Genomic DNA, 12,225 nt, shown 5'->3' on the forward strand with positions numbered 1-12,225 from the left:
AGCCCCTCTGTGGCTTAGTCATATAACACTGAAGTGGTTGACTTTAAGGAGGGCAAACTGCTTTTCTGTTTTTACATACTGCATAGTAATTAGGCTACGTGTGTTTCCCTGAAATCTAATCAAATTGCTTTTATGTCTGTTTTCCAGGTTGTTTGAAGGACGGTCACCAAGGAAGCCTGAGAAACTTAAGACGCTTTTCTGCTATTTTAGAAGAGTCACAGAAAAAAGTAATTCTTGTTGTATTTTTTTTTTTGAGCTATGAAGCAGATACATGAAGAATTTAATCCCATTCAATTTAGAAATGGCTATGTGGCATTATGATGGAAACGTCTAACAAAAGCCAGCACACCGAGTGCACTGATATTCTTCTTAGTGTCAATTTATCCCATATAGATGAGACATGCAATTTCATTTTTTGCGTGGAGCTTATTCTGTGTTCCTTTTTTTTCTGAGGAGTGTGTTTATGTATGTCTAAAATATCTGTATACAAATACAGATATTTTCACACACATTTATATATAAGCTATATATCAAATGTGTAGTTCTGTATACACACACACAAAATATGTGTTTATGGATAATATATGCAAATACTTGGTGCACCATACCAGAGTGAGAAAGCAGAAGGAACTTAACATATATGATCATTAAAATTACAGGTACTATCTCTTGCTTAAAGATTCTGGATCAGTTTCCAGATTTTCTGCAGTATGCCCATTTAGTCCTCTGACTATGACATTTGTAATTCTAAGTGATTTTTCCTTGCTGGCATTGATACTTTCAGGTTTTTCCCTTCTGTTCTTCCAAAACAAAGCTGCTGTGAACTTTTCCCAGCTTAAAATAAAGCAAATGGTATCAAGAAGTGAGATGTCTTCAACTCTTCTAGAAATTAGCATGGTACTTTCCTTAGTGTGCATGGTCAGATATTCTTTTGTTGCCATTAATTTGAATGCCTGCGTAAACTCTCAAAAATATATTTATCAGAGTATGAACTGTATCAGATCTTATATATTACATTTTTAGGAGAAAGGGATTTTACTGCAGTTGCATATATTGCATCTGCAGCAATATCTTATAGTATTTTTATAGAACTTTCTCTTTTTGTGTCAGTGTTTCACTATTAGCTTCACATTCTCTCAGAAGGGTTTGTTCTAAATAGGAAAACAGCTGCAAGCTCTTTTAAAAATCCCTTTACTTGGTTCAGTCCATCTTCAGTTCGTTTTCATTCACAACTAATTAAATGCTACCTCCTGTTTCAGCTAACAAACTTTCAGCAGTGTCAATAGAAATAAATCTCTGGGGTAAAATGTAAGTTGTGATCTATGTGTGTAAGTGAGAAGGGCTGTAGTGTACTGGCTTTTTCTTAGTAGTTGAGTAGTAGTGTTTTAAATTTTTTTGCAGCTGTCCCTGGCCCTCTGCACATCAGAAATCTGTTGGGAGCATGCTTTATGAAAACTACTGTATTGCATTTCTTAATGTTATAACTTCAAACTACTTAATGACATTCTCGCATGTTGTTTTCTTGAATTAAAAGTTTGTATTACACTTTTAAAAGACCCAATTTCCTGGTTTGTTTGTTTGTTTTGCAAGGAATTAGTAAGACAAATGTAACTTAGCTCTATAAATGACTGTAATAATTTTACAACTTTTTTTATTGCAAATGGTAATTGAATTCCTTGTAAAGGAATACAGTAGAGACTATGTAAACTGAAGATTTTGTCAACAGGTGAATGCTTAATTTGGAAAAAAATATATGTATATTGCCACTGATAACAGTATTCCCTTGTAGAGAAGCATTCATTTATTGGAAGCTGTTTGTTTTTAGAGCAAGCAACTCTTTTTTTTTTTTTGTTCTTCTCAAACCCATACATGCTTTTGAGGAAAGTTAAGTTCTTCTGTTTCTGTCAGGAATTATGTTTGTTGTAATTAAAATAATCTAAAAGGCCTAGCAGTTAATACTTTTTTTCCCCTGGGGTTTGTTTGCCTGTAGAACCTACCGGATTGGTGACGTTTACAAGGCAAAGTCTCCAAGAGTTTCCAGACTGGGAAAGGTAAGTCAAACGTCTTGTTAAATATAAGAATTTGCTTAGTGATTAACCTGAATCCCATTAATGTTGAATTGATTCAGACCTGCAAGTGATCCGGAAAATGTTTGGTTTGGCTTGCTATGGAGAGAAGTACAGAAAGAAGTGGGTGAATGGACACAAACAGTTTGTGTGCCCGGAGTTCCTGAGTATATCTGTTTGCCTGTGGAGCAAACGAGTCTTAAGAGATTTTTTTAAAACAGTAATATCTTTTGTTTGTTGCTTGAGAGGAGGAAAAAATGAGAGCTGACTTGATGCCAGAAATGACAGGAAATATAATGAATTAAAAAGCTATGCTTGCAGCTTTCTTCCTGGTTAGCAAGTTAACGTGGTACAGACTTGTGTGAAAAATGTGGAAATGAAATTTCACATTTAGGGCTTTGTAAGGAAATGGTGGAGAAACTGATCTGTTGACTGCGTTATTAAGCCTTAATAAATTGTTTCAGAAAGGCAAATGCATTTTCCTAAATCCTTCGGATTTTTTAACCACCTTACACATAGGTGCGTAAAAAGCTAGGTTTTGGATGGGTTTTCTCTTAAATGGATGTCTGTCTGGGGATTCTGTAATCATCTTTTCTGTGCAATGTTTTTTGCCTCAATGATAGATCTCAGAAAAAGCTGTCTAGATTGCATGTCACCTATGAGGGCACTATTGAAGGCAATGGACAAGGTATGCTACAGGTAAGTGCATATACCAGTAAATGTGGCTTTATCTCATGTTTTTGTCATATTTTTACAGTCTGTCAGTTTAAAAGTATTTGTTTATCCTCAATTGACTTAAGTGACAAAGTGTTATGCATATAAATGAAACATCAAGATGAATTCCATTCCAGCAGACTTAGTGCTATCAGTATTCCCTAGCTCACTGAGTTTGGTAGATGTACCTGTTACAGAACTAGCTGACAGAAAATCACAAGCCCTGGACAGCTTCAGGTCCTTTGGTTCAAACTGAGATCAAAGATTGACAAGATAAAAGTTTCAGGCTGGAATTTTGATGAGCTGCCGAGGGTTTTGGTGGTTTTGTGCCCTTTTTTTTCTTTTTTGTTATGATAGTTGTGCCCCAGACAGTGACCAGGTCAGGAGTTCAGGAGACTTCTTGCTGCTACAGCACCACTGTTTTGGTCTGAGAGCCAGTCAGCTGAAATAAATTGATAAAGGAAGATGTCCTGTCCATATCTATAGCAAGGAACACACTTGAGTTTTCAAATAACCTTAAAGACAGAAGGAAAGAAATCTGTCTTCTAGAGTTCTGTTACCATAAATTAATTAATTAAAAAAAAAAAGTTCTTCTTGAGACAGGAAAAAGTGGTGCAAGCTTCTTAATTATAAATTTACATGGGCTGGTAATTTACATAAATAGTAATTTGTTGAAAAAAGCAATTGCTTTTAAAACTGTTGTCTATATAAAAGATGTAATTTATAAAATACATGTCATTGCAGCAAAAATTAGAGTCCATAGCTTCCCTATATCAGGCAGAAACCGTGATGATCAAAATGGCGTGACTTGTTCCAAGTGCGTTTCAAGGACAATCCATAAGAGATTCCTCTAAGTACAGAACAACTGGTACAGGGCAGTGCTGAGCTAAAAATGCTTCCGTGTGGACAGCCAAGGCAGAAAGCTTATTAAAGGACAACTTAATAATTTTTCTATGTCTGTAAAATGCAGAAAGGATACTGTAATCTGCTGTTTCCATTTTTCACATTTACTGAAACTTTTTATTATTAATGCATGCCCTTTCAAAACTAAAAATTGGATTCAGAGCCTTTGATATGCAGAACTTTATTTTGCTGTATAATATCTCACTTGTCTCATTTTGAATTTTCTCAGAACTAGGAAAGGGAAGAACGAGAGAGAACCTGATTAGCAGCATGCATTTCCTGCTGCTTGTATTTTTAAGTGATAGCAGTGGATCTCAACAGAGTTGACATTTGTACAGGACTTTATTTACCTCAGTAAATGAAAGGATTTTATGGTATTTGCTTATCTCTTAATCCTCCTGAATATATTTTTGTTAGGTTGATTTTGCAAACCGTTTTGTTGGAGGTGGTGTCACTGGGGCAGGACTAGTACAAGAAGAAATTCGTTTTTTAATCAACCCAGAATTGATTGTATCGAGGCTCATCACTGAAGTCTTGGATCACAATGAATGTCTTATCATCACAGGTTAGTCTTTGCAGTAAATGTTTCACATCTTGTTCTGGTTTTCTATGTAGAAAATATATTTAAACTTGTTTAGTATGCTTAAATATTGTAGGAAAAGAAAAAGATTGTACTCATTTAACAATAAGCTTCCTTGTTCACCCCACTTCTTAAGACTGTAGGGCCACTGTTCCAGTACATCTTTTTTTGAAGGAAGGAAACAAATAGAGCAGACAAGGTGTCACAGAACTTTTTTTTACCTTATATAAACTTGTTTAAGGACTTAGCATCTTTAGACCTAGATAAGGAATACTGTTGGGCAACATAGGTAAAAGCCACAATTACCAGCTATTAGCAGGTAATGTTTCTGTTGTGCCAAAGCAGGGTGGTTTTTGTTCCTGTCTGGAATTTGTAACATTAATGTAATCCATGGGACTGAAAGCACAATCTGAGAGGAGGAACTGGCTTCTGGTTACCAAACACGGAAGGAAGCGGTAGAAGAAAAAATTAGCATCTGTTAAAAAGGATAATAAGTCAGGAAATGTTTCTTGAGTACGTTGATTTTTTAAGTTACAAACACAGTGTTCATGTTACTTGTTATAAGTTGTGTTCATAACTTGTAACATCAAAAGCTAAGTGCTTCTCCAGTATATTGTTGGGAGTCTGTATGCACTGTCTGTTCAGTGCTTCACTGAAAATACTGTTCCTTTTGTTCCACATCTCTTTTAAAATTTGGGATGTTTTATTATGCATTGCATCAAAATAACTAGGTGACAAAACAGATAATGTTACTGGGAAGAACTGGTGAGTCTCAGGTAATGCTGTGTCCTGGTTGTATACATGGTAACATAGCAGCTAGACACTTTGTGACTGGCAAAATAATAAAATGTTGATATATTTTTTTTCTTTATAGCCATTCTTTGGAGTAAATAAAAATATTTTATTAAGAGATCCTCCAAGCAAATAGTGTAATAGATTGTTTGTTATTTTTCAGCTTACTACAGTGTAAGAAAAAAAAAAAGATAAATGGTATTTTTCATTACCTGAATTGACTCAACAGACTGGAATTTGTGGAGGTATTGGAACAGATTTCTGGGAAAAAGTCCTTCCAAAGCACTCATTCTTTCTCAAATGCATGCACGGTAGAAATTTGAGCTTAGATCTTCTGAATCTTGCGCTGCCCTGAAGCTACTGGTTGTATTGGCCAGAGCCTCTTTTGTTTTCAGTCTTAACCTTGGTAATTTTTCACTGAGTGTTTTGGTTTGTTTTTCCACCCTACCAAAACCAGTGCCTTTTCTGTGAAAACTTCCGGGTAAACTTGCTTTTGTGATTATTTTTAAAAATAAATGCTAAAATTCTTGGCCAATTCTGATTGCTGTCGTGTGTTTTGGATATGATACTGTAACAGAAGTAATTTATTCAAGTACTGTCCTCTGAGTGAGCCTTTTCTGAGGAGCTTAAAAACAGAGTGCAGCTATCTGTCTGTGTACTAATAGATTGAAAAAATTTTATGTTTTGAAAGAGCTGCTTCCATTCCATTGTAAAAAAAAAAAAAAAAAAGAAAAGGTGATTTGGTATGAGCAAATAACAGTGAGGGTGTTTTTTCACTGCGACAATATTCTTTTCTGGTTTTTGAGCCATTGTACTTCATAATGTTTTGCAATTAGTATTTATGATAGGGTGTTCTTCTCTAATGGAAATGGCCATTCCATCATTTTCATTTCATCCCTGGACTTCTTCCATCTCGGTTAATAGCCAAGTCTCCAGTGCATGTCACAGTCCTCCTGATGAATTGCATTTTGTGATGCATCTTGACTCGGTGGCCTAATGGGTATAACTGTGTAGCTTAAATTTGCAGAAGAGTCTGAGAAATGGGAGAGAAATTAAATTCATTGTGATTGCATGGTATCTGGTTAAGATCACTGCTGTACTGAATATGGAAGTGGTCGTGCACAGTCAAGTTCTTCAACACAGACATCTGCCTACTGAAATGTCAGCAGCAATGCCAGAGATTCCTACAATTGCATTTCTGGTAGAGCTGTGACAGCGAGTCATGGGTTTTCATTCAGGATTTTTTCTTTGTTTTGGTATTTTTTTGGGGGGGGGTATATTTTTTGCTTTTGTTTTTCCTTTGAGTTTGTGTATATTCAGACACTGTTAAGAGCCACTGAAGCTGTGTTCCATGTTTGCTTTAAAACTGCGGATTGAACAATGGCCAGTCCTATCTGTGTCTCGTTGGTGCATTTTCAGAGACTTCTAAGCACATTGCCCATGCAATAAACTCGATCAGGTAATTGGTTCGGCTGAGAATTTACTCATGATAACGTGGTTTTTCAGCTGGATTGGCTGATCATGCCATTGTCTGGGGGGCCAGGAGAGCCAGAAGACTGATGCTGATGCATACCTATTAAGTCAGAACTGATTGAAAGACAGAGCAGGACCTTCCCTCATCTTTGGCAGTAAATGTGTGTTTATGTCAGTAACTACAGAACTACATCCTGGCTTTTTCCATGTACTAATTTTTATGGAGTGCTAGTGGTGCTGTTTCTTCAGAGAGATTGTTTCTAGCTCATAAGAAAAACTAGAGGGGGACAGTGTGGTACTTCTTTCATCCCTGTTCCTGGGAATTTGATAATGCCACATGAATTGTATGCAAATGAAAAGCGAGACTGTGGAATCTGAGAAGGGAGGGACATTGTCCGTTTCATGGACAAGGTCCCATACCTGCTAGTACTTGGAAATGTGGTTATTCTTCTGATGAAGGAAGTTTCACTATGAATGTGTTTTTCAATCATACTTGTATATACTTTGTTTTAACTTTGGGTAAGTCAAAATTCTTTTGTGTATTTTGTAGTTTGTTTTTAAAGATAAAGCCATGTTACAGCGCCTTGTTTGGCTCTTTTTTTTTTTATGGGATGAGGAAGGAAATTCACCAGAAACAAACATATCCAATTTATCCTGTATTGCTTCCAATCTCCCAGCAATAGCAGTTTATATCCCAGTGGTTCACAGGCAAAAGGGTTGCCAGTTGAATAACTGTTTTTGTCTGACATATTTCCAGAGCTTTGCTCATGAAAACCCATTGATTTTCATTAGCCTTGGGTTGCTGGGACATGAGTTTAGTGTTTGTGTGTTTAAGTTTTTCTTTTTTTTATATATGCACTTGCTTGTTTGTTTCTTGGTGCTTCTGTCATTATACACTGCGCTTTCATAAAAATTAATGAAAACAGCTTTTGAAAAAATAATACTTTTGTTATTTATCTATCTTGTTACAATATCTTGCTAATCCAGTCTTTCTTCTTCATATGCTTTCCATGTGCTTTCCATTTCCAAAAAGGAAATGCGTTCTTTACAAAGCTGAAGTTTTGTTGGTTGTCCCCTAGTAAGAGCTGTCAGGAAAGTTAAACACTTCCCTTGTTTGCCTTTTCTTACTCTTTGCTCAGACACTTTTCCCAAGTTTATCCGTAAATCTGAGTTTTAGCTTGTTCAGGAAAAGTCTTAACTGACAACTGATAGCCTACAATTCAATTTGAAGGCTGACTTCTGAATATCTAAGCTGATCACAGTTGTCTTGTGTGTAAGGATGTGGATGAATATGACTTTATAGGAATGTTCTGCCATAGTGATTTTTTTTTAAACTTTGATTTTGCAACAGAAAGTGGGTTCTTGGTGAGCAGTCTCTTACCATCACAATTGCTTTGATTAGCAACTTTTCAAAAATAGCCTTGAGTGGAGTTTGTGTCCTCAGTGTGGCTAATCATCTAGACATATCTAAATAAATAACGAGTGGATAATAAGGCAGATGAGTTAAAGAAGCGCTGATAAGCCTTAAGTCTTTAGCACTGATAAGTCTTAGTAAAAATGGATTTGTGTAAATGGGGAAAATGTCTTGAAGTATAAGCATCAATTTAAACATTTTTAACAGCTTGTGTTTCATATAGTTAAGGCTACTGAAAACAAGCATCCAAATTTCCTTATCAGATGAGATTAAAAGTGAACAGTTTTATTTTTCTGATTTTCAACGTTTTTAATTTCCTATTTAGAGATTGGTGATACTCTGAGATGACAAGTTTTTTCAATCTGTGCGATAGTTAGGCATCACTCTCTTCTTAGTAATCATACATTTTGTGCTGTCAGTTATTTTGAATGCTCACAGGTCTTTCTAAACTCTATGTTTCTGTTATGTTTACTGGCATAACTGGTGTTGCTGTTTATGTTTAAGGGGTTGCTTAGCAGTTGTCATCTTTTTCTTGCACTGTTTATAACTTGTGCCAAACTATACCGGTATGAGCAGAAATTTCCCAAACAAGGTATTCTCTTCAATCACCTACCTTTGGAATTCAACTGAAAATAGTTCAGCTGTTACAAGCCTAAAACGGGGGAAGAGTGATTTTGTTGTGGCAAAAAACTTCAGGAGTATTTCTTTGCGTTTTTGCATCTTTGAGTTTCGAAGCAGGAACCTGAAAATCAGTAAGATGGAGTGAAAGCTGACCTTTTAGAAGGGTTATGATCCCTACCCTCTGTTAAAATGCTGTCCTTGTTCTCAGGGTAAACCTTTGAAAGGTAGTTTGGGTAGTAGAGCAAAAGAGCTAAAATCACTAGAGCTACTTCATGTGCTACTTTCTTACAGCCCTTAATGCTTGCAAGAGACCTTTTTCACAGGCTTTTTCACAGGGCAGCCAAGTATGTGCAAGACATGATTTTCTGGGTCCTCAGGCTTCTACAGAAGTAGCCTCTTGGTACTGACCACCACGGCTGGGAGCAGCGGCCTTTCAGTACATTCAGTGCCATTAATTGCAGTAATATCTAAGAATTCATGTCAGCAACCATAGTGCCAGAATCATACAGAGCAAATGCAAAACAAAATAACAAGAGGAAAGGAGGTGTTACTGGGCAGTGAGACTTGGGAGCTTAACAGTCCTACCTAGCCTTACGTAGGGTTGCCCTCGAGGTTGTAGGGCAGCAACTGGAGTAACACTAGTGTGTTGGAAATCTTTGTTCCTACCATCGGGCTTTTCTGTGGATTTGTAGACACTAATTTTGTGTTAGAGAAATAAAATCGTTCAGTGGAAACATGCAGCCTGCCACATACGCTTTTAAATCTTCTTTATATCTTTCATCTCATGTATCTTAAACTGTCAGCCCAGCTTTTGGCTAAATTGTGATGAAGTAGTATTGCCATGTTTTAAGTGGAGGGGTGACTCATTGTGTTTACCTCAAAAATGCCCTTAGATATGAGTTATACTAATTAATAACTTGTATCATGTAGTGAGTATAGGCTGCATGTAAATGGCTTGATTTCCTTTGATTCATTTAGAATTTCTTTTTTCTTCCCTGTTTGGTTCCTATTCCAATTTCAAAGCACTGGAACTGAGCTGCCATCTTGAAGGGAGTTATGATGGTTAATAACATATACCAGTCCATCAAAAACTATGAAATTATCTAGTTCTTAGAGGTTACCTGGTCATCAAAACTGAGGAATATGCTTGCTGCTCTATGTTTTAAACAAAACAAACCAAAAAGACAGAAAGCCACACCTACCAACTTCTGGTTTTCTGTATTCTTCAAAAAATGGTAGCCTTCCTTTGTTAGCCTGACAGTGTATTCCAGTAATGCTGACCAGACACTTCTCTCAAGTTTTGCTCCTCAGTACATCTTAAAAGAAACCTTGCTTCCATTTTGGTCCCCATGCTGGAGGGGAGACTGGCAGTCTTTGTTAACCACATGTTAACCGGGAGAACTTGAAAGAAGACAAGCAATATATTGAGAGCCTATTTGATTTGGGAGTGGAAAAATCAAAAACTATCTTCTAGTTATATACTGGACAGCACACATACAAGATCTATATTTGCAATGTCTGCCACAGAATAAACATTACATAGTGTGACAAAGAAGCCTGTACTGGTTTCAAGAATTGTATACAGTGATGAATCTCTAGCTTCTGTTGATGTTTCTGAGAGGTGCATGTTCATTCAGAGAGGCAGTGATTCCAATGAAAGATTTTCCAAGAGAAAAAAATATTTAGATATTTTGTATGTAATATGGTAAATCACTTGTTTCAGGTACTGAGCAGTACAGTGAATATACGGGCTATGCAGAAACTTACCGGTGGGCAAGAAGCCATGAAGATAAGACCCCAAGGTAAAGTTCCACATACATATTTCAAGTGAAGGAATAAACATAGAACTGAAACTTGAAACTTGGTGCCTCGAGTATTTGTCTTAACAGAGAATTTTATTGCTTGATCCTGCTCTCTTCAGTAGAGCCAACCAGCTAAGAAAGTTACCTCCTAATCTATTGTCTTCCTTGCTTTACTGATACTAATGATGGTACCTGCTAACTTGTCAGTTCTTAAATCAACAGCTTTTACATTTTATGTACTGAATCCAAAGTTTTCTGAAGATACTGACTGAACTGTGGATTGTAATTTGTCACAAGAAGTTTGACAATGATACCATGAGTGTCAGGGTATCATTGTATACATCATATTACTATTAGTATGGCAAAATAAGATTTAATATTGTGAGTCTAAGTAGAAAGCTCTGAGCTCTTGACAGCATTGTCGGGGAAATAAATTCATAGTGAATACACAAGATTATCAATTTTGTATGGAAATGTAAAAAATGTACTCTCCTATATCAAGTGTTCAAGGTCAGGTTGGATGGGACTTTTAAGCAACCTTGTCTAGTAGACCCGTAGCGGTGGCAGGGAGTTGGAACTGGATGATCTTTAAGGGTCTCTTCCAACCCAAACTATTCTGTGATTCTGTAAATTCTGGAGGTAGGTAAAGAGCCAAAGTACTCCTTTTTTGACCATGTGGTGTTCCTCTGTACTTAATAAACAGTATTGTTTAGATTTGTTTCACGTTTCTACTTTTACATTCAGAGTCTAGGACAGAGTATTTGTAAATTTATATAGAAACCTGTCTCTTCTGATGCCATATTCAGTGCTCCATTGTTCCAAGAGTACCTTTCTAGCTTCTTCGAATGGAGCAGCTCTGCAGGGAATTGCTCATTTTAGATCGCGATTATGTAGCCAATAATAATAATAATAACACACTAATTTTATTGTCATCTTTTCTTCCTCCAAATTTAGGGATGAATGGCAGCGACGCTACACTGAAATTGTCGCTATAGATGCATTCCACTTCAGACGTTTCCTTGATCAGTTTGGTCCAGAGAAAATCAGAAGAGAGCTCAACAAGGCAAGGAACTTTTTACAACAGCCTGCTGTCTAAGGCTTTTTCATTGTTTGCTGTAACTTTTCAAATATTTTTGTATTATCATCTTCAAATAAGAAAGTTTTTGCTCAGTTGTCTTTTACAATAGCTCTATTTCAGGGTTTTGCCATATGTTGTTAAAGTAGAAGCTTGTCAAATAGAATGATTTATTCCTTGATGCGTTGTTCAAAGGGGTATTTTACTTCATTTTCAAAACTATAAAGAAAGGTTATATGTTTTGCAAACTCTTACCTGTCCTGCTTCTAACCTGTTAAGTTCTCTCCATGATTGGCTCTGCTGAATCCCAATCAGTCTTTCAGTCAAGGTGGAGAAGGGGGCACCTTGTGTGTTAACATGGTGACAGTTCATAAATATGGTGCCACTTCCTTCTCTTCTACCTTTCGTGTAAACTCTTGGAGTATTTACATATTATGCGAGTTGTTTGGGGGTAGGTTTTGTTCTGTTTTTTCCCCTTCTTGCTTAGCTGCTGCTGCTTTTCTTGAGGCAGAAATTCTTCAAATTCTTGAAGCTAATTCCCAGCTCTTGAGGTTGTGCTTTTGCAATGACTATGGGTAATTGCCATCAGTGAGCTGTTTTTAAACCTGGGGCACTAGCTTTCAGCCCATATTGATGTTTTCAAGGCCTTTGCTGTTATCTCATTCTTAAATTTTATCATAACAAGAGATACCTATCATCAATCTCCACACAGCAAATTGTCATAATAAGTTGATAACAGGGCCAGATGGAGGGCCTTGCATGGTTAGCATAAGGCATAGATAGTG

At 36.6% G+C, this 12,225-nt stretch overlaps 1 protein-coding gene across 2 annotated transcripts in view; it reads left to right on the top strand.

Moving 5' to 3' along the window:
* The window catches only part of PARG (poly(ADP-ribose) glycohydrolase), a 65,496-nt gene that overhangs the window by 42,018 nt on the left and 11,253 nt on the right, over positions 1 to 12,225 (top strand). For both annotated transcript variants that reach the window (XM_048074884.2, XM_048074883.2), the window contains exons 10-15: positions 148 to 227; positions 1,991 to 2,051; positions 2,690 to 2,765; positions 4,101 to 4,248; positions 10,287 to 10,365; positions 11,320 to 11,428. In XM_048074884.2, the coding sequence (XP_047930841.1) occupies positions 148 to 227; positions 1,991 to 2,051; positions 2,690 to 2,765; positions 4,101 to 4,248; positions 10,287 to 10,365; positions 11,320 to 11,428 (553 nt within the window). The remainder of the gene's footprint in view (positions 1 to 147; positions 228 to 1,990; positions 2,052 to 2,689; positions 2,766 to 4,100; positions 4,249 to 10,286; positions 10,366 to 11,319; positions 11,429 to 12,225) is intronic.

The sequence above is a fragment of the Anser cygnoides genome, chromosome 7 (genome assembly GCF_040182565.1).
Source record: "Anser cygnoides isolate HZ-2024a breed goose chromosome 7, Taihu_goose_T2T_genome, whole genome shotgun sequence".
Lineage (NCBI taxonomy): Eukaryota > Metazoa > Chordata > Aves > Anseriformes > Anatidae > Anser > Anser cygnoides.